General features: G+C 35.6%; 1 protein-coding gene and 1 long non-coding RNA gene across 2 annotated transcripts in view; one reads left to right on the forward strand and one right to left on the reverse strand.

The window, feature by feature from the left end:
• CWF19L2 (CWF19 like cell cycle control factor 2) overlaps positions 1-22,625 on the reverse strand; it is a 139,772-nt gene that overhangs the window by 49,459 nt on the left and 67,688 nt on the right. Inside the window, exons 11-12 of the mRNA XM_036902659.2 lie at positions 19,354-19,470; positions 17,466-17,603 (exon numbers count right to left, since the gene is read on the reverse strand). Of these exons, the coding sequence (XP_036758554.2) occupies positions 17,466-17,603; positions 19,354-19,470 (255 nt within the window). The remainder of the gene's footprint in view (positions 1-17,465; positions 17,604-19,353; positions 19,471-22,625) is intronic.
• The window catches only part of LOC118921072 (uncharacterized), a 35,700-nt gene continuing 30,593 nt past the window's right edge, over positions 17,519-22,625 (forward strand). The window contains exon 1 of the long non-coding RNA XR_005028183.2: positions 17,519-19,488. This is a non-coding gene — a long non-coding RNA (uncharacterized LOC118921072). The remainder of the gene's footprint in view (positions 19,489-22,625) is intronic.

Raw genomic sequence — 22,625 nt, forward strand, 5'->3', positions numbered from 1 at the left:
CACATGTACTCATGTTTAATCCTGCCATCCATACACTAAGCCCTCCTCAAACATTCCAAAGAAGACTAACTGCAGTCTTCTGAGATACGGTACTCGTAACCTCTCCCTCTTCTTTCTCATTCGCCTTTCCTTCCCTTGGCAACAACTCTTCAAATCAGAATTCAAGTACTTAGGCATGCTAAAGATTCTTCTAGCTTAAATATTCCTTCAAAATACATATCCCCTTCCATTACAGTCAAAGCTAAACCTGCTGAATAAATTGTAGAGGGCAGAGAAGAAGTCAGGATTTATTACACAATGACTAATAACTGATAATAATTGCAGATGTCAAGTTATGATTGATATTTAGAATGCAACCATTATTGTAAACTGGTAGAATAAGTCTTTGGGAACAGTCAAATCTCCAATAGCTAAGGGTTTACCATTTAAGTATAAAAACTCTTCTTACTGTAGTCATTCGGAAAGGACATGTACCCAAACAGTACTATAACCTTTCCTTTAAAAGGTTTAAGCCTTTAAAACTTAACATATGGAACTTAATTTAATCTTTTCCTGGTTATAAGGGACAATTATTAAATGTGTCACACTTCAGGAAGGGCCCTCTGAAGGCTAGTTGCTTCTAAGCTAGCTACATCAACCAAGACATCCATGGTTTTTTTTAGTTATTTCTCTCCATTTTCCATCTCATTCTTCGCTCTCTATATTGTTAGCTGTTAGTTTTCATTGCTGTAAGCATTTCTTCTTGTGGTAGTCTCTTTCACCACTTCTAATTTGCTGCTTTTATTATACTTCTGGTCTAACACTGGATAACAAGTACATCAGAATTACATATAATATAAAAGTAGGGCTCCACAGAAAACTTCTCCAGGTAATCAATAAATAACTATTAAATTCAGAGTAAAAATAGAAAAGTTAGCCTACAATCTATAAACATTTTATTAGCATCAAAAAAAGGGACGCAAAATGCCTTTTAAAACCATGACATACCATGGAAAAAAAGATTCATATGCTTGCCTTATTCTCTGGTCTACAATGACATCCTAGCTAAATTTTGTTTCTTCTACTACAAATTACCATTCATATACGGCATTACTATGATGTTAACATACAATAATTTATTACAGGAAGAAAGTAAGGAATTAATTCTGTACATTTTTAAAGTTAATTTAGGATTATTTAAACTCAAAGATTAACGGAATTATTTTTCAAAGTGAAACTAATGCCACCTGGCAAAGGCAAGGAGAGCAAACGCTGTAGTCAGCAACGTAACCGAGCTGTGGTTTTGTTCTTCACTTTATATATTTTATAGTATGTGAAGCACCATATTACCTAGCTCTTCTACAAATAAAGGATCAGTATTATCATCACCTAGTTCATTGAAAAGGACACTAATTTCCAAGTATTAGCTTTACAAAATGACTAGAAATATACTCAGGTTTCAGCTACTCATATAACTACCAGATAAGTATACAAAAAAGCCAACAGTCTTTTGAGGCTCTGCCTACTGGTGATTAAATAACTATTAAGTTTCAGTTGAGAGAAAAATCTCAGATGAAATACATCCTATTATAGCAACTCAGCTGACAAACTCTATTTCTAAAAATTGCTCTCCTGTTAAATCATATACCACTGCAATGCTACAAAGTCAGCAACTAAACTAATATCCCAAATGGCTCATAATTTTAGCTACTAACAAAACCTGTTTAAAAAAGAACAAGAAAAACCAATGGAATTCCATTAAACCATATTAAAATCTTAGGAGGCAACATAACAAATTACTCACTTTCAGATGATTTAAGTCCTTAAGTTAATTTCTGACTTATCTTTCTTCCTCACAAAACATCTTGAGAATTAAAACTAACCTAATTAGAGATGTAAGTTTTTATGACACAAAAATTAGATACTTTTTCATAAATGAAAGAAACCTTGATGGAAGAAAAAAAATACACACATATTATTATGCCCTAGGAAAAGAGAGAATTTACTGGTGCTGAATCACAAAATTAAGAAAACCTCATCTTAAACACTGTAGATGAAAAGTGGGTATTTCTCATGCCTCTATCTCACTGACTCTTCCTATTCATACACATCTCGTGTTTATCATTATTCTTTCAGGGGAGCCTCTTTCACCTCTGTCTTTCTCTCTGTTAGGATTTCATATTGCCATCACAGCTCTAACTTGACTTTTTTATTCAGCAATCCTTTAGTGAATGGTGCCAAGGCTGGGGAACCCTGTTTCACAGGGATTATGAATAGATTATTACAGCAAGGAAAGTTCTTTTGTATTCATTAATGGTAACGACCATCCACATGAATTGGGGAGTTAAGTCGAATTATTACTCTGAGTCTGTTTAATCAGGTGAATAGTTTCCAAATTCAAGCCTGGACACTAAAGATATTAGTGAATTAATACTAAGTATACAAAAATGTTAAATGTCCTCTAACCATGAAAGCTAATTTGTTTTCTCATTTTGATGTTTCAGTAAAAAAAAAATGTGAATTATAACAAACTTTCATCTTATAAAAAATCAGATACTCAGGAAAACTCCATGAAAACTGAAAACTAAAACCCTTTTTAGCATCACTACATAGAAACAATGGTTTGCAACAAATCTATTTAATTGGTATTGCATTATTACATGGGGATTATCAACAGAGAAAAACAGATTAGTCCAATGCTTATAAAAGCATTTCAAGTTTTATGACAATGTTTAATCAAAGTTTTTATCATGACTGAGAAACTATCTTCCAAACTCCAAGCCTTCAAATTCATTGGAAAACGATGAATTAACTAATGAACATAAATTTCATACAAGTTTGGACTCCTTTTCTTAAAAAAGAAAAAAGGATAATTAACATACTAAATGAGTATACCCAATTAACAACAATTTAAACATAGGTCAAAATCCGAGAGTACCACCTACAGTTCTCATAAAATCTCATCATGGTCAAGAACTAAGACGTGGCCACAATGAGATACCACTTCACACTCATTAGGACAGTTGTTATTAAACAATAATAATAATAAGTACTGGTGAGAATGTGGAGAAATTAGAAGAACCCTTGTGTATTGCTGGTGGGAATATACAATGGTGTTGCTGTTGTGGAAAACAGTTGGGTGGTTCCTCAGAAGGTCAACCATACTCTGACTATATGATCCAGCAATTCCACATCTAGATGTACAACCAGAAAAACTAAAAGCAAGGACTCAAAAAGATGCTTGTACACCAATGTTCAAAGCAGCATTTTACTCACAAAAGCTAAAAGGAGGAAACAATCCAGATCTCCACAAATGGATTTTTTTAAGTGACATATACATACAGAGGAATGTTATTCAGGTTTAACAAGGAATGAAAATCTGACACATGTTATAACATGAACAGACCTTGACATTATGCTAAGTGAAATAAGTCAGATGCAAAAGGACAAATACTACATGATTCCACTTACATGAGGTACCAAGAAAAAGCAAATTCATAGGAAAAAAAATAGAATACAGATTACCAGGGTCTAAGGAAGATACGAGGGTGGGAAGAAGAGTTATTGTTTCATGGGTATAAGGCTTCTGCTTGGGATGATAACACCCAAATTTCAAATTTTCTTTAGATGTTACAGGAAAATATCCATGATTTCACTTTTGGATTAGCCTTTTCCAAAGCTATTTTCACCTCCTATCAATGTATGTCTATGAGAATAGGAATGGCTACCATGAGAAATGAATCAACCAAAGGATGCTGCAGTGAGTTGGCAATTTCAACATTCCATACTTTCTTCTAATCATGCCTTTAAGAAAGGTGTGTCATTTAATATCTTACACCTTGTTATTACAATTACAGTGTACCAAAAATAAAATAAAGGATTTAGGTTCTACTGTATGTTAAGGAAATACATGTAACTTGTATTTTAAAGATTATTTCCACTAGAAAATGTATCATGCCTTGAATGTCACAAATTCAGAAAAAAAATACAACTATCAATAGAAACACAAGAATATTTTATTAGACAATAATATTACCTTATTTTCTTAAAATTTAAGGTAAAACCCTAATAACTTTGAGTCTTTCTTTCCCTTCCTATTGTTCTCTTGTACCTTCCAATTTCCCTCCCCTCTAGTCCATTTTTAATGCATTATCAGTACAAAAAGGATAAAATTAATGCCCACAGTGCTAACAAAATTAATAAGAAAGATGTATATAGATCTCATGAAGATGTACCTAAGTTTACGTTGCCAAGGAAACACTGACGTCTTAGATTTCAAATGGAGGAGTTCATATTTAAAGGATGTTGGAGTCAATAGAGGTATTTTAAGAAAGAGCAACGCATACACTGGTTATTCCTAAATACCAATAAATGACACATGGAAATTATACAAAGACAATTAAATTTAGAGAACAGTCAACAACTATTAAGCTGAGTCATTTGAAAGGCAGTACTGATTTAATGAAAAAAAGCTAGACTAGGAATTTAAAGTTGAGGCTTCTGGTACTGGCTTTTGCAACTCATTAGCTGTGGGAACTTGGAAAAATTACCTAGCCTTGCATAAGACACTTAATTCTCTTAAGAGTCTTAATTTCCTCACCAGGAAAATGTGGAAAGCCAAGCATGGTTAATCAAGTCCCTTGCTGGAACCAAATAGCTTTAGTTCTATGATTTCAAAGGAAGAAACTTCCAAAAAGAAGTTACTATATACTTATTATCTTCTAGAAATCATAGTAAGTAGACTGTCATCCATACTCTACGATACAAATTTCCAGTATGATAATAGATGCCCATATTCTTCGTTTGGATATTTTTTGTTGTTCCCCTTTTTTATTAATTATGCAATAATATTCAGGAAAAAAGCCTGAAAAATACAGGAAGGATTAAAAAGAAACACCATAATTCTCCTATCCAAATACAGTTGAACAACACAAGAGTTAGGGAGGGATGCCAACACCCACTGTAATAAACAATCTGCATATAACCTTTGACTCACCAAAAACTTAACTACTGACAGCCTACTGTTGACCAGAAGCCTTGCCAGTAAAATAAAGTCCACTAATGCATTTTATGTGATATGTAGTATATACTGTATTCTTACAATAAAGTAAACCAGAAAATGTTTTTCCAAATTGTCACAGATCTCCAAAAGTTTTTCCAACACATTTCTTGAAAAACAAAACCCACATATAAGTGGACCTGTGCAGTTCAAAATCATATTATTCAAGAGTCAACCATACAAAAATATAATAAAGTTTATACTTGGCATGAGATGACTTTCTAACCTAGTAATAATAAAGAGATGCTATTAAAAATGTAGTGGTAAAATATAACTGGTAAGAAAGTGAACATAATCCAAATTTCACAATTACAAAAAAAGAAGGATGTACCATAAAAATTAAGTAAATGTAATGGAACAGGGTAGGAATGAACACTGACTGGAGGTAGTATCACATTTGCAATCCAACCCAAATATTTCTTCTTCTCAGTTTAGGTTAGGACACTCTGCTGTTGCTCTCAAAAGACTTTCCACTTGTCTTTCACAGTAATTTGCACATCCATAATTATTGAATTCCATTTCTCATAATTATGTACTGAATGCTTCTTTTTCCTCCCTAGCCTACAGCTCCTTAAAGGCAAGGATCATGTCTTCCTAATGTGCCACTGTATCCCCAGTAGAACACCTCACATATTGAATGTATTCAATTACCATTTGTTAACTGAATAAAAAAATAAATGGGATCTTGGTATGTTAACTATTCCTGACTGATTATCTTCTTCCAGGACCTTTTAACCCATTGTCAGGATAACTGCTTAATAAGGAAGGTACACAAATTCAAAGATACCTGCCATGAAAATATGCATCATTTAGATATCCTAGGGTAGGACTGATAAACCATGGCCCACAGGCCAAATAAGGTCAGCCACCTATTTTTCTAAGTAGAGTTTTATTGGAATATAGCTAATACTTTCATTTATGTGTCACCTATGGCTGCTGTTGTGCCACATTAGCAGAGCTGGCCATTGCAACAGAAAGCTGAAAATATTTACTATTTGGCCCATCACAGAAAAAGTCTGCCAACTTCTATCATAGACTAACGACTCTCAACTAATAAAAGAAGAAATAGGGTATTGAACATTTGTGGTCTCTTCATGAAAACACACAACTAAACCATATGCCAATATAAAATTGTCAAGGACTGAGGAAGAAAAAGATGGCAGAATAGGAAGGCAAGACAGTAAGTAACCTTCTCCCACATACACACCAAGGAAGCAACTACAGCAAATACTACTAACCCTGAAAACGACCTGAACACTACAGAACAGATCATCTACACTGGTGAAGAAGAGAAGCCCACATAGAGAAGGGTAAAGTGGCACAGCTGCAATCAATTGGGACCCAAGCCATTCCCCCATCCCAGTCCACAAGCTGGAGGGAGAGGTACCCAGCAGGGGCAGATAAGCACTCAGGAATCCCTCACACCTGGGCCTAGAGATCTGTTCTGGGAACATGAGTCCACACTGCACTGGGCTTTGGTGATTAATGGAACTGGACACCAGGGAGAGTTAGAACATTGTGGGAGGCTGAGACCCCTGCTACTTGTGGAGGACAGGCACGCTCTACCAATCCTTCTGAGACCCAACCAGAGGTGGCAGTTTGAAAGATTTACCAGCAGTGGAAAGGGCGCCAGAGAGGCGGGGGCTGGACAGAGCTCTCTTGGAGGTGAAAGGACAGATGGACGACAATTCCCCAGTCCTCCCTCAGCCCAACTGGCAGGGCACTTGCAGGAGCCAGCCCAATTGCTGGCTAATTAATTGCAGGATAATTAATACACTGCTGAGTTCCTAAATACTAACAGCAAGCTAACAGAAAGAGAAATCAAGAAAACAATTCCATTTACAATTGAATCAGAAAGAATAAAATACCTAGGAATAAACCTAATCAAAGAGATGAAAGAACTGTACTCTGAAAAACTATAGGTCATTCATGAGAGAAATTAAAGAAGACACAAATAAATGGAAATCTATCCCATGCTAATGGATAGGAAGAATTAATATTGTCAAAATGGTCATCCTGCCCAAAGGATTTTATAGATTCAATGCAACCCCTATCAAAATACTAACATCTTTTTTCAATGAACCAGAGCAAAGAATCCTAAAATCCATATGGAACCACAAAAGACCCCAAGTAGCCAAAGCAATCCTAAGAAAGAAGAACAAAGCTGGGGCTATTATGGTCCCTGACTTCAAGGTACATTACAAACCTACAGTAATCAAAACAAGATGGTACTAGTACAAAAACACACTCAAAGATCAATGGAACAGAACAGAGGGCCCAGATATAAATGCATGGATATATGGTTAATTAATATACAATAAAGAAGTCATGAATATACGATGGGGAAAAGACAGACTCTTCAATAACTGCTGTTTGGAAAACTGGACACCTATATGCAAGAGATTGAAACTGGATTATTGTCTAACTCCATACACAAATATAAACTCAAAATGGATTAAAGTCGTAAATATAAGACATGAAACCATAAAACTCCTATGTTTTTCATAAAACATATAAAAAAATATCTTCAACATAAGCATGAGCAGTTTTTTCCTGAACACATCTCCTCAGGCAAGGGAAACAAAATAAAAAATGAACAAGTAGGACTACATCAACTAAAAAGATTCTGTACAGCAAAGGACACCATCAGCAGAACAAAAAGGTAACCTACAGTATGGGAAAACATATTCATAAACAGTTTACTTGATAAGGGTTTAACATCCAAAATATATAAACAACTCATAAGCCTCAACACCATAAAAACAACCCAATTAAAAAAATGGGCAGAGGACCTCAACAGACATTTTTCCACAGAAGAAATACATATGGCCAAACGAGCACCTGAAAATATGCTCTACATCGTTAATCATCAGGGAAATGCAAATCAAAACCACAATGAGTTATCACCTCACACCAGTTAGAATGACCACTATCTAAATGACAAAAAATAACAAATGTTGGCAAGGATGTGGAAAAAAGAGAACCATCCTACATTGTTGGTGGGAATGTCAATTGCTGCAGCCACTATGGAAAGCAGTACAGAGGTTCCTCAGAAGACTAAAAATAGAAATACCATATGACCCATTAATTTCACCTCTAGGAATTAGCCCCCAAAACACAAAATCCCTTATTTGAAAAGATATATGCACCCCTATGTTTATTCTCACGTTATTTACAATAATCAAGATATGGAAGCAACTTAAGTGTCTATCAATAGATGAATAAGACACAGTGGAATATTATTCAGCCATTAAAAAAAGAAATTTGGCCATTTGTGACAACATGGGTGGCCATAGAAGGTATTATGATCAGTGAATTAAGCCAGGCAGAGAAATATAAATACCATATGATTTCATTTATTTGTGGGATATAAAAAAACAAAACAATACAAATGAACAAAAGAGCAGTATACTCAGAAACACTGAGAAGTGAATGGTGGTTACCATAGCGGAGGCATAGCAGTGGGTAGGTGGGGAGAGTGAGGGCAAGAGAGGCACAAAAATTCCTCAATCGTAATATGAGTTGGGATAGAAATGTAGCATGGAGACTATAGCCAATGGTTCTGTAACATCATTCTATGTTGACAGATAGTAACTGCACTAGTTGGCATGAGGCTTTAATAATGTGTCCAGCTAATATAATATGGAATACTTAATATAATTCTACTTGGGGTACATATAAAAGTGATTACCCCATTTTGTTTCAAAAACTTAATTTTTTTTCCTACAATAAGGAACAGAGAAATAAATGTAGTGAGAAAAATAAAATTATATTCATTTGGAAAAATTAGTGAATATTAACAATAAAACAGGAAAAACCATTAATAATAAACATAAAATTGTCACTATTTGCAGACAAATAATATATATAGTTAGATAGCCTTAAAGACAGCACCACAAAACTAGCAGAATTAATATATGAGTCCAACAAAGTTTCAGAATGCAAACAATATATAGAAGTTATTGCATTTCTATATACAAACAACAAAGTAGCTGAAGGAGAAATTAAGAAAACAAACCCATTTACAACTGCATCAAAAAGAACAAAATACCCAGGAATAAATCTAACTAAGGAGGTAAAAGACCTGTCTTTTCTTTGTTGGGGATTTTTGGATTACTCAATCAATATCCTTACTTGTTATTGGTGTGTTCAGATTTTCTATTTCTTCATGATTCAGACATGGTAGGTAGTATATTTCTAGAAATTCATCCATTTCGACTAGGTTGTCTAATTTGTTGGCATATAATTATTTACAGTAGTATGATCTTTTGTATTTCTGTGGTATCAGCTGTAAAGTCTCCTCTTTCATTTATAATTTTATTTGAGTCCTCTTTTTTCTTGGTAAGTCTAGCTAAAAGGTTTGTCAATTTTGTTTGTTTCTAAAAACCAACTCTTAGTTTCATTGATCTTCTCTTTTGTGTTTTCATTCTCTATTTCTTTTAATTCTGGTCTTATCTCTGTTGTCTCCTTCCTTTTGCTAACTTTGGGCTTAAGTTGTTCTTTTTCTAGTTCTCTATGTGTAAAGTTAGGTTATTTGTGATCTTTGTTTTTTCTACATGTAGGTGTTTATTGCTATAAATTCCCCTCTCAGGACTGCTTTTGCTGCATCCCATAAAGTTTGGTATGTTGTGTCTTGATTTTCTCTTTTATTCAATATATTTTTGGATTTCTCACTTTCATCTTTTATTGATCGTTCAGAAGCATGCTGTTTCATTTCCACATATTTGTGAATTTTCCACTTTTCCTCTTGTTGTGATTTCTACAACTGTGGCCTCAAAAGATGTTTGGTATGATTTTCAACTTCTTCAATTTGTTAAAGACTTATTTTGTGACCTAACATATGATCTATTCCTCGACAATGTCCCATGTGCACTTGAGAAGAATATATATTCTGTTGATGTTGGATGGAATGTTCTGTATATGTCTGTTAGGTCCATTTAGTCTAAAGTATCACTTAAGTCCAATGTTTCCTTATTGCTTTTCTGTCTGGATGATCCGTCCATTGAAGAAAGTCAGATACTGAAGTCCTCTAGTATTACTGTACTGTTGTCTATCACTCGTCAGATCTCTTAGTATTTGCTTAATATATTTAGGTGACCTGATACTGGGTGCATATATATTTAAAATTACTCTTCCCTTTATCATTATATAATGGCCTTATTTGTTTCTAGTTACAGTTTTTTACTTCAAGCCTATTTTATCTGATACAAGTATAGTTATCTCTGCTTCTTTTGGTTTCTATTTGCATGGAATATTTTTCTATACCTTCACTTTGAACCTATATTATGTCCTTAAAGTTGAAGTGAGTTTCTTGTAGGAACATATAGTTAAGTTTGTTTTGTTTATTCACTCAGCCACTCTACACCTTCATTGGAGCATTTAATCTATTACATTTAAGTAATTATTGATAGGTAAGGACTAAAGACTTACTATCACTATCTTGTTTATGGTTTCTGGCTGCTTGGTAACTCTTTTTTGTTTCTTCCTCTCTTGCTGTCTTCTTTTGTGAATTCATGATTTTCCATAGTGATATGGTTTGAATCCCTTCTCTTTGTGTATATCTTCTATAGGTCTTTGTTTATGGCTTACTTGGAACATCTTATATATACAACAGTCTTCTTTTAAGCTGATAACAACCTACCTCCTATCTCATAGAAAAATTCTACCCTTTTATTCCCACAACCACCATATTTTATGTTTCTGATGTCACACTTTACTTTCTGTATTGTGTATCTATTAAATTATTGTACTATAAGTATTAATACATTTGTCTTTCAACTTTTACACTACATTAAAATGGTTACCACCACCAAAGTACAGTATTAGAGTACTTTGAATCTGACTATATATTTACCTTTTACCAGTGTGTTGAATATTTTCATATGTTACCATGTTACTAGTGCCCTTTCATTTCATCCTTAAGAACTCCTTTCAGCATCCCTTATAAGGCACGTCTAGTGTTGATAAACTCCCTCAGGTTTCATTTGCTTAGGAAAATCTTTATCTCACATTCATTTATGAAGGACAGCTTTGCTGGGAAAAGTGTTCTCAGTTGGTACTTACTTTCTTTCAGCACTTTGAACATATCATCCCATTCACTCCTGACCTAAAAGGTCTCTGCTGAAAAATCCACTGAAAACAGGTAGGGGGTTGCCATATGTGAGATCTGTTTACTCTCTGTGACTTTTAAAATTCTGTTTATCTTTCACATTAGATTTTATTATACTGTGCCATAGAAAAGATCATTTTTGATTGAAATTTGGGGATTATCTATAAGCTTCATGAATGTGGCTCTCCAAATCTTTCCCCAGGTTTGGGAAATTCTCAGCCATTATTTCTTTAAATAAGCTTTCAACTCCTTTTCCCCCCTCTTCTCCTTTGGGACTCCATTGATGCATAGATTATTTTGGTTAATGGTGTCCCATAAGACCCACAGGCTTTCTCCATTTCTTTTCATTCTTTTTCTTTTTGCTCCTCTTAGTGAATAATTTCAAATGATCTACCTTTGAACTCATTGATCCTTTCTCCTGCTTGATCTGATCTGCTGCTGAAGCTCTCTATTGAATTCTTCAGTAATTGTAATCTTCAGCTCCAAAATTTTTTTTATGCTTTCTGTATCTTTGTTGAACTTCATCTTTTGTTCTTGCATCATTTTCCTGATATTGTTGAATTGTTTACCTGTATTCTCTTATAGCTCTCTGAACATCTTTGGAGCAATTATTTTGAATTATTTGCCAGGTAATTCCTCTCTCTCCTTTTCTTTGGAGCCAGTAAATCTTTAATATTTACTGTATTCCCTGATTTTTCAAGATCCTATAGTTTGCACAGTTGTCTGCACATTTGAATAAGCAGTCACCTCTTGCAGACTTTATGGACTAACTTTGAAGGGAAAATTCCCTTGCAGGTGAGGGTGTGCTGGAACAAGCAGTGACACTGGGTCTGAAGGTGCAGGGCACCAAGTGTGAGGGCATCTGGCAGCACTGGATCATGGGGACTGTGGTGACTCATCGGCTCAAGCTATTGGGGTACAAAGCATCAACTGCAGATTTCTTCATAGGAACTGCAGGGGGTACACAGCAGCTGTAAAGGTTGTTGAGGTCCTCAGCAGCACCTCCAAGTCCAACAGCTAGGGACCAAGGCAAGCAATAATAGTGGTCAAAGCCAGTGGTATGCACATACTATGATGCAGGGTCCAGCTGCAGATGACTGTGTAGTGGCCAGGCCTGGCTGCAATCACATATGTAGTGGTGGGGACCAGACCAGGCATAAAGGGCTGGAGTCAACTAAGGTGCACTGGCAACTGCAGGTCCTGGCTGTGAGCATGCACTACCATGGCTGCTATATCTCACCACAGTGCATGACAGTGGATGCCAGTGATGGGGGTTGGAGCAGAGGTGTACAGGTGCGAGCCAGTGGGGCTAGGTGATGATATAGGCCAGTGACAAAAGGCAGGGCCTGATTTGGGTGCAGAGGCAGTTGCAGGGACCTTGGCTGTTGGCATGCTTCCTGAGGCTACACAGTCTTCCCAAGGACATGTGCACAGAAGTAGAGAATGGTGACAGGTGTCAGGTTGGCAGCATGCATGTGCAGATGTAGAGAGGCTACACCTGAGCACAAACAAGTAGTGTCAGTCAGCCATACATGTCTAGCCTGGCATCCTACACTCACAGAGCTGCAGAGGCCTAGCTAGCTGATGGTGCAGTTTCCAGGCTTCATGGGGTTTTCAGATAAGGGTAAGACAGGAAACAGGAATGGACTCAGGCAGCTGGTGGCAGCAAACATAAATACCTGTGGTGAAAGCTGGTGAACTCTATAAGAGTTCCATAGCAGCTATTCTGGCTACTGGTTTATTCAGTGACGAATGTTGCTTAGTGTATCTGCAAAGCAGATCACTGGGAATCATGATCACTCCCACTCTGTGGCTGCTAATGGTATACCCTGCTTTGCTTCCTTGTTCCTGGCTGTCTCTTTATGTCACAGCTTTGCTGGTCTCTGTGTGGGATGAAACTGAAGTGGGACCTTATGTGGTGCCACAAAATGCTAAGCTAGTCATTCACCTGCTCTTCTTTTCCCTGTAAAGGGAACTCTCTCTTGCTGGAGATTTGCCTCCTGGCACTGAGAGCTTAGGGGACAGAATGACCCAGGCAAAATTAAGCTGTTTTCCTTCCATTTTTGTGCAATCATTTCCAAGTTTTCTGCTCCCTAAATTGCTGAAGTTGGTTAAGTAGACTCCAGAGTTCCTCCAGAGCTGTTTTTTTTTTTTCATGGGTAGCTACCTAATAATTGATCTTCATTGGGGGAATGAACACTGAGGTCTCTTGCTCTGCCATATTGGTGGCATCCCATTAGTAAATTTTTATAATATATTTTACAATGTTCTAGCTTAGTAAATTTGAATTTTAAAAAAACTCAAAGATTTAAAATGTTCAGGGAAACTAGACAAATATCTTCAATCACAATTATTTCCAAATCAGCTAATACTAAAATCAATCCTATACAATATTACTAAAAGATCTCATAATATATAAACAGAAGAAAAACATATTATAAACATGCTCTATTATTTGTTCCCTTAAAGCAATAAGCAATGGTGGTAAAATATGAAAAATACAAAACAAGTCATGACCATTGTATTGTGATTCAATAAAACAAGTCCTTATCCAAATATGGTAGAAGAAAAATACACAAACAACATGACGTATTTTACTTTAAATATATAAACATTAACCTTAGATGGACCTTCAACACTGCCTGATTACCCTACTTTATTTCACTCACCAGTTCTCTCAAAGACCATTTCACACCATCTTCACAGCTGATACCCCTAGTATTTTTATAAACTAATAGAATAGGAAGAAAACATTCATTTCTCCACCACCAAATTTATGATCCTACCTGCATCTGTAACCTAATATTCTGCCTTCCCTCCTGTCCTGATGCCCAGTAACCAACTCCTTTAAAGGCCATCACTTCACTAACTGTTCTCAGATTCTCTCTTGAACCCACTCTAATCAGGTTTTTCTCCTTCACATACCAAGATAATAACACTTAACCTCCACAATACCAAATCTTCAAAGATCTTAACCTCTCAGAAGCAGCTGACGAAGTCATTCACGATTCCCTTTCAGACAGCTTCTGGAACCCATCCTCAGTTCTCCTACCTCACTAGCTATACCTTCTCAATCTGATTCGTTGAATCCTTTTTGTCCTTTTCCATACAGTTCTCCAAGGGCTCAGTCCTCAGAAAATCCTCACTAATGATTTCTTAACTCCCATGTCTTTAAATACATTTAAATGTTGACAATATCCAACTCTATATGGGAGAACATCTACCCAGAGCCTCATAAACAGTAACTCCACACCACAAAGTGAATGTTTAATGAGCATTTCATACTTTATATGTCCAAAAATCGTATTCTTAACCTCCCACCTTCTGCGAAATTTGTCCCCCTGCAAGTTCTTGTATTTCAATAAATGGCATCAGCATTGTCCCAAATCCTAACGCTTCTCACCAGTTTACCATCCTGATCCAAGGAATGAATACAATAGCCTCTTAAGTGATCACTATGCTTCCACTCTTACCTCTTTATATTACCTTCTCAAAAGAGTTTCAAGAAAAATCTTTTCAAAACATAAACCATCTGTGTCCCATTTGGCATTTAAAGGGCTCAGGGTCACCAGTCTGTCCCAACAAGAAGTGCAAAGCTGAAAAACTGAAAAATCAACAACTCTTCTTAAGTCCATCAGGAAAGTGACTACCCCAAAATCAGACAGGTGGGTTCAGAAAATCCTAATTTATCTGTGCAGAAACCAGTGGTTCCCTGGGAACCAGTGTCAGGGCAGGAAAACCTAAACTATAACAAATTGTTGGAGGCTCAGTGTAGACAAGCCTTAGAGTTAAAAACTCCAGGGGTACCCAGTCATATGGTGGAGTTGGGGAGAGCACATACTTTTATATAAGAGAACTACCTCTAAGAGCTCTAACCACATCTTCACAGTAAAGATCAGAAAGAAAAATCCTCTCCTGCTTCCAGCAGCAGCAGGTAAAAAGGAACTATTTTGAAGTACACCAGAGCATTTTGTTTTTCTTAACAAGGGCCACCCTCGGTACAAGCTACTTTACAAGAGCTTAATGTGTTGGGGTTTTGCAAGAGCCTAACTTACCTAAAGGAAGGGACACACCCAACTCCAGGCCCCTCTAGCCTATCTAAACTAAGCAGGGAAAAAACTGAGAAGTACTGGTAAAGTTCACAGTCCAGGGCACAGGAATCCAAAGAACAAACAGATGGATAATATAAGTAAAGAGATGGAAATTCTAAGAAAGAACCAAAAAGAAATGCAAGAGATCAAAAGCACTACACCAGAAAAGAAGAATGTCTCTCATGGGTTTATTAATAGAATGAACCCAGATGAGGAAAGACTCTGAGTCTGAGGATATGACAACAGAAACCTCCACAATGAAAACAGAGGAAGAAAGAACAAAGACCAAAAAAACCAGAACAGAATATACAAGAACTGTGGGAAATTACAAAACAGAAACCAAGTCACAACACTGCCTTACTAAAAACCTTCAAGTGGGTTCCCATTGTTTAAAACATAAACAGAAGTTCTCGCATCAGGGCCTATAACACCTGACATGATCTGACCCCATGTCTGCCGTTGCATCTCCCACTTCTCTCTCCCTTTCTCCTTTCATCCCCAGTCAACGTGCTTTCAATTCTGCTCAAGGTTATCTCAGCTTCAGATCTGCTGCATTTGCTGTCTCTTCTGTGTGAACATCCTTCCCCCAGATATTCACGTGGGCCACTCCCTCATCTTGTTCAGAGTCAGCTCAAACATCACCTTTAAAGAGGCCTTCCTTCAACACTCCCCTGAAAAAAAACCTTAACTCCTCCTATTTTGCTTTATTCCCTACAAAAATATTTTCTATTTTGTAATATATTATTTGTCATGTAACATTTTAAAACTGTATTTTGTTCATTTTCTGGCCCATCCACTAGAAATGTAAGCTCTTTGAGGGAGAACTATGACTTGATCACACTTCTCTACACCCTGTACCTAGAATGTTATCCAGCAAAAAATTAGGTGTTCAATAAACAACTTTTAAATTAACAAATGACTATTACAGCTTTTTACCAGTTTTTTCCTTGTGTATAAATTTGAATGGACTATAAAATTACTAAAACTGTATTTAATTCAGATTTTCACATAGTGGTCTGTCCCATATCTGAGAAGGAAATTTTCATAAAAATATGTCCTTCCTTCTATATTCAATCTCCAGACTCTAGCAGGTTTCTAGCATTTCCCCCAAAATAAAAAGAAGTAATATCCTAATGGGCTAAATTTAAAGATCTCATACAATACTTGTGATGGGAAAATGACTATTTCAATTAGCCCCTAACCCCCAATTGACAAGAAACACATATACACACAGATAACTTGGCTACTTACCCTTATTCTAGTTTTCATTAAGTTAATTTTTTCACCAGGTAATATATTAACATAGCTTAAAAAAAAAGTCTGAAAAGGTATAGAGTAAAAAGTCTCCCCCCTACCTACCTTGTTCAAACTCCTGCCACAAAAAAGCAACCACTGGTATCATAAAACAGAGATGACAAATTTTTTCTGTAAAAACAGTAAATATTTGCAGCTTTGTGAGCTATAAAATCTCTGTTACAAGTATTCAACTTGGCCATTATAGAGCAAAAACAGCCTTAGGCAATATATAAACAAATGTGCATAGTTGTGTTCCAGAAAAACTTTATCTGCAAGAACAGGTAGTGAGCTGAATTATTCCAGTGGGATCAAACCCTAGTTATTGAGCTAAGTTTAAATATATCTCTTGTATAAAAAATGTTAATGGTAGTGTTTTGGAAGGGACTGCAGTAGAAGGGACTGCAACAAAGAATGTTATTTGAAACAAAAAATTCGCCCAACTACCCATAGTGATGTATGAATATACATTTTCATATAAAATACAAAGTTTTCATATAAACTTAGGATTATTCCAATATGCCTTCTGAATCCATAAATTACTACACCAAATACACTCCTTGTAGCCTAATTAGGAAGAACTAGAGGAACACTAACACAAACAGACTGGTAATCTAACTAGCAGCTCACTGTCAACACTAAAGTCTGGCCCTAAACTTTCCTTTAAATGGTAGATCACATATATAATTAAAATTTCATGGGATGCATTAAAAATTAAATCAGAGTCCCTATTTAAAAACTAACTGAAATCCCAAATATGTATTTCCCAATCAAATCAATTCCAAATGCATGTTCCTAATATGTCTTACAAAGGATTTAATTTAATAAAACAAACCACAATTAGAAAGAAACAGTTCTCTCTGAAAAGGAGATCATTGCTAGAATGAGTAACCAGCTTCTCAAAATTCAAACATATTCCAGGCATATAACTTACCTTAGATGCCATTCTCATAAGAAGTTTATTTTGATTTTCTGCTGTTCCCATCTTTTCATTCTTGACTAAATCATTTAGGCTGAGATTACTGTCATCATGAAAATATCTGACCCTTTCTTTTTGCTCACGGGTTGAAGCCTATGACAAAATGAACAATATTAATTTAGTGAAAACATGAGTCTCTCAAGTATTTTTAATGAATTACCTATAAATCTGATGTTAAATGCAAAAATCCCACTATGCATCACAATCTCCCCTTCCACGTTATCCCTGTTCTATCTGCTTCCACGTGGAAGAACTTCTCTTAGAACAACACTCCCTACACTTCTGCCCCTTTACTTTCCTCTTCTCTTGGGATGAAAGCATATCATTATCTGATTTCTGAGTTTGGGGGAAAGGGCGGAATTGCTTTATCCCTTCTCTCTGCTCTGCTTTTCCTTGTTAAGAAGAAGAGCTCCCTTTTCTGCTTCCTTGCCTCCAGCAGCAAAGACACTCAACAGGCAAAAACATGTGACAGAAAAATTCTGAATAAATCGTTTGGAGGTCCAATAAAAATTCCCTTCTCTATATGCAATAGGGAAGTCTCCAGTTATCCAGAGATCATGAAAGCATGTTGGAAACAGAGGTGGAGTATTAGCAAATCCACTTCAAACAGCTCTACCAGAAACACAGCTGACACTCTGATTCTCAACTAAATCCGTTCTGGATTTTCCTATCAGTTGGTCCCATGGCTACATGCAGAAAAGAAAAGTGCTATTTGTTTCCTCCAAAATCAAACCTCCCTATTTCTGTTCTCACATTCCTATATCCAAACCAAACCTGCTTTTCAACCTCCTTGATATCTTTGGAACCACATTTCCAGTATTTTCTCCCAACATTACTATTCCCTGTCTTCACTAGATTCTATCTCATACTCTATGACTTCAATTATTTCCTGGCTCCAGACCTTTAATTTCTAGCCTTCTTACACTTTCATTATGCTCGAAAAACAAACCTCAATCCTGAATGAATCTGTCTGCCACCTTTACTTTCATACCTAGATCACTCAGTAGTAGGCAACTCAAAAAGAGCCACACCACCATCTAGCAATGCACCTAGGGATCCCTAGCCAGTTCTGCCATTTCATGTAATTCAAACCCTTACTGTCTCCTGCCACATCTCTGCTCCAAACTCCTAATTCCGCCCATTTCATTAGAAGAGCTATCGTTCACACACTGTTTCCTGAATGAATGAATTACTATCTCTAGCAGCAAAAGCACTCAACAGGCAAACAATAAACATGAGACAGAAAAATTCTAAATGAATAAATATTTTGTAAACCCAATTACCATTTGTATGATCTTTCAAATTTAAAACTAAAAATCTAACTTAGGAAAACTGAATATATTGTTTTTGCCATCTCAAAAGCCTTAACGTAGTCCTAAAAACTCATTGCTAGAGTTACAAGATGGAAAAGAAAATTAGGCTTACAAAGGATCCAGCAGCTACATAATTGAGACATTACTGTATACAGACGACCCCATCACCATGTCTCAAATCAGCTACACAGACAACAGGTCTGGGAGACCACGGTTTTCCCTATGAGCTATGGTTAAAGTACATGAGAAGAAGCTATAAACAATGAATGTCAAAGAAATGTACACTAAAATTAAAACTGCGTTAAACAATCAATGTTCAGAATTATTTGAAAACTGTGGTTGAATTAGATTCCATTTTGTAAAAAGCAAAGGGACATAACTAAGAATAAAAATAATAACAATTTATTATCATCTAATGTTTGCATTATAAAACTACATTTCAGAAAATATTTTAAAGTAGTCTGATGCAAAGAATTCTCAAGAGTAGAAAAGTAATTCTGAATTAATAAACAAAGACTTGCTGAACATACCGTCTGTCTATTCCTTCTTCCTCCTTTGTATTCCAGAGGTTTTCCCGGTGCGTTTACAGGCCATATGCTTCCAGATCTGTCTGTCCTAACAAGGATCACTTCTTGCTGGTCTTCATTCTATGGGAAGATTCAGAGGTAACTTTTGAAGTTATTGTGAAGAGAGGTAAATGCTTATATTTAGTAACAAAAAAGCATAAAAATGATTCTAACTTTCACATAGTATTATGGATTATCTAAAGTCTCCTGGACTTTCATTTTCCACTATCAAATAAAATGACCATAATCTTTTCAGGGAAAAAGTGGGAAAAAAATACCCAAAATGTATTTTATTTTTTAAAAAGCAACCACAGAAGCAAACTTAAATATAAAGTTTTCATCTCAATAATATTAAAAGATGACTAAGTACCAATATTCAAATAAGCAAGTATGAGAGTAGATGTGTTTAATGAACACTTCTTCAAAGATCACACTAAAACTTGATTATAAGAAATAAAGCAACTACATGACAGAACAAAATTGTTAAATTAGTTACTATAAGGATACTCTACATACACAATGTTATTCTTTCCATTAACATCCCTCAAGTGATTTTCACTTCTCTGACTCTTCAGGATAAGTCACATACTTTCAACCTATAATTTTTTTCCTACAAGTTTTTAGCCAAATACATTGCCTGGTACAGTACAGAATGAGTAAATTTTATTCTATGGCAAAATGGAATATTACTGGAAAGGGTCTAATAAAAAAGTACATAAGAGTATCAGGTAACAGCTTTATTAAAAATAAATTTAAAACAAGACCAAGCAAATTATTCAGATTTTCATCGTTTTCTCAAATCAGAATGATTAAAAATCTATTTTAATTCCATCTAATAGAGACTTAGTTCCCCTGTTAAAATGGAAGAAAAAAACACACACCAATTATTTATCTTACGAAATACTAAGTGGATAGTAAAGATTATTATCACTACTTTTCTTTTTCAACTAAGTGACATTAATTTACAAAGTGTTGTATTTTCAAGGTACATCTACTCATTCTCTTACTGGATAATAGAGAAGAGCAACACATTATAACGTGGCCCCTAAACCTATCATATTGCTAACACTGATCTCTCTAAGGACTTGAAAATTGCTAAATAAATACTTGTCAATTATCATCTTCCTTGATTTGAAAGCATTTAATTCTGTTTATTATTTTCTCAGCCTGAAACTCGTCCAGTTTTAAACACACTATTCTTTCCTAGTTCTGCCTTACCTCTCTGACCCATGCATTCACTCATTCGTTCATTAAATATTTTTGAAAGGGCTCACCTTAGGTAGTAACTAAAAGGAATATAGTCCCTTCCTACAAGAAGTTTATAGGCTATTGAGAGAATTATCCTTTCAGGAATTAATCGGTATAAAGTCAATTTTACTTTCTCCTCTATTACAAACTGCCCTTCAACTGCCAATGATTCTTGGTTTCCATCCTTCAGCCTGAAACCTAATTATCACTCACACTGCCAAAAATTTATTATGTTAAACACAAACAGAATTATGCCATTCTTTGCTGAAAAATCTGCTGGGAGCCCGTATCACCTACGAGATCTATACCGCCCAAAGTGTGGCCCACAAACCAGTGTCAGGCTTAGAATTATCAGCCATGGTACATTTGTTACCAGTCCACGATGACTTAAGTATAAAAACTGAGTGTTTTTAAACTTTTATAGCAATCTTAAGGAGTAATTTATGTTGGATCAAGCTAAGTAAAAAGTTTGGACCTATATTTCACAATATCATTTTAGGACAAATATCTAATAAAAATATTAGTCCATGTACTAAAAACTATTAGTCCACAATGGACTGAAAATTTTAAAAATAAAAAAACCCACTCTGAACCTACACCACAATCTGAGAAACACTACTAGATATTGGAATAAAGGTCAAGCACCTTCACACAGTATAGAAAGTCTTCACATACTAAGGCCTTTTTTAAATTCACTTTTTTCTAGTTCTTTTTTTTTGTAATTTTACTGTATATTTTGCCTCCTAAATAATTTTAGGTGTATTTATATTGCTAGACCATAATCTTCTCAGTAATTATTTGTTTATTTACAATTATCTGTTCACAACTTCCCAGGCCAAAGACCAAGCTCTACACTACTTAGTATCTATAGTGCCTGGCACAGTGTCAAAAAACAGTGGGTATTCAATAAATGCCCGATAAACGGAATTAACAAGCTGGTGCATCAGACAAATTAATTATACTCCCAAAATTAACCCACTGTCCCTTCTGGTCTCCTCTTCTTCCCACTTCTCTAATTTCTGTTCCTCAGGCATACCAATACAAAGGTACTTTTCCCATTTGGATACCCAAGACAGAAATATCGAAAGAGTAGAAATATTAAGTTCTATGTATGCTACTATATTAATACTGAATATGGGACTTATTTAAGAATCTATAACAGTCAACAAACTATAGCCCAGAGGCCAAATCCAGCCTGCTGCTTGTTTTAATTTGGTTTTTATACTACTAAATGGCTGGGAGGAATCAAAATAATAATGTTCCAAGATAAATGAAAGTTATATGCAATTCTACTTTCTGTGTCCATGAATAAAGTTTTACTGGAATACAATTGCTCACTTGTTTATGTATTGTTTATGGCTGCTTCCTCGTTTCAACAGCATGAAAGCTGTGCAGCTGAGTAGTTGTGACAGACTAGATAGTCTACAAAGCCTAAAATATTTACTATTTGGTCTCTAGAGAAAAAGTCTGCCAACCTTTGATCTATATTTTCTTCATCTGATATAGCTAATTCAAAATCACTTAATGGTTTTTTGGGTTTTTTTTGCTACCTGAGAACAAGCTAGATAAAAATTTGCAATTGCTTGACAGTATAAGAATCAGAACCACATTGTAACAGGGTAACTGAATGAGGATCCAGTGTTCTTTCATTTTGTTAAAATACGCATGACTCTCATTTACTTCCATTTTTAGTCATAATGACCATAACAAAAGCCACACACAACCTGCCAGTGTTAAAAAACTGGATGATAGGTCAAAATACATGAAAGTGTCATTCTCAGACACTGGTGAGTGAAGGAATGTGATCCCTGAGAAGGAAAACAAGATGAGCCCTAGGATTGCCATGCTTGCTACCAAGGGGCGCTTTACAGGTTACAGTGCAGGAAGGGGTAATACAAACAGAGCTCAGCTTCCTTGCTGATTAAACTGACATGCACTTAAGCTATTGGAAGTAAGAGAAGATTTAGCAAAGAAAACAAATCAAGCAA

The sequence above is a fragment of the Manis pentadactyla genome, chromosome 13, assembly GCF_030020395.1.
Source record: "Manis pentadactyla isolate mManPen7 chromosome 13, mManPen7.hap1, whole genome shotgun sequence".
In the NCBI taxonomy this organism is placed as follows: Eukaryota; Metazoa; Chordata; class Mammalia; order Pholidota; family Manidae; genus Manis; species Manis pentadactyla.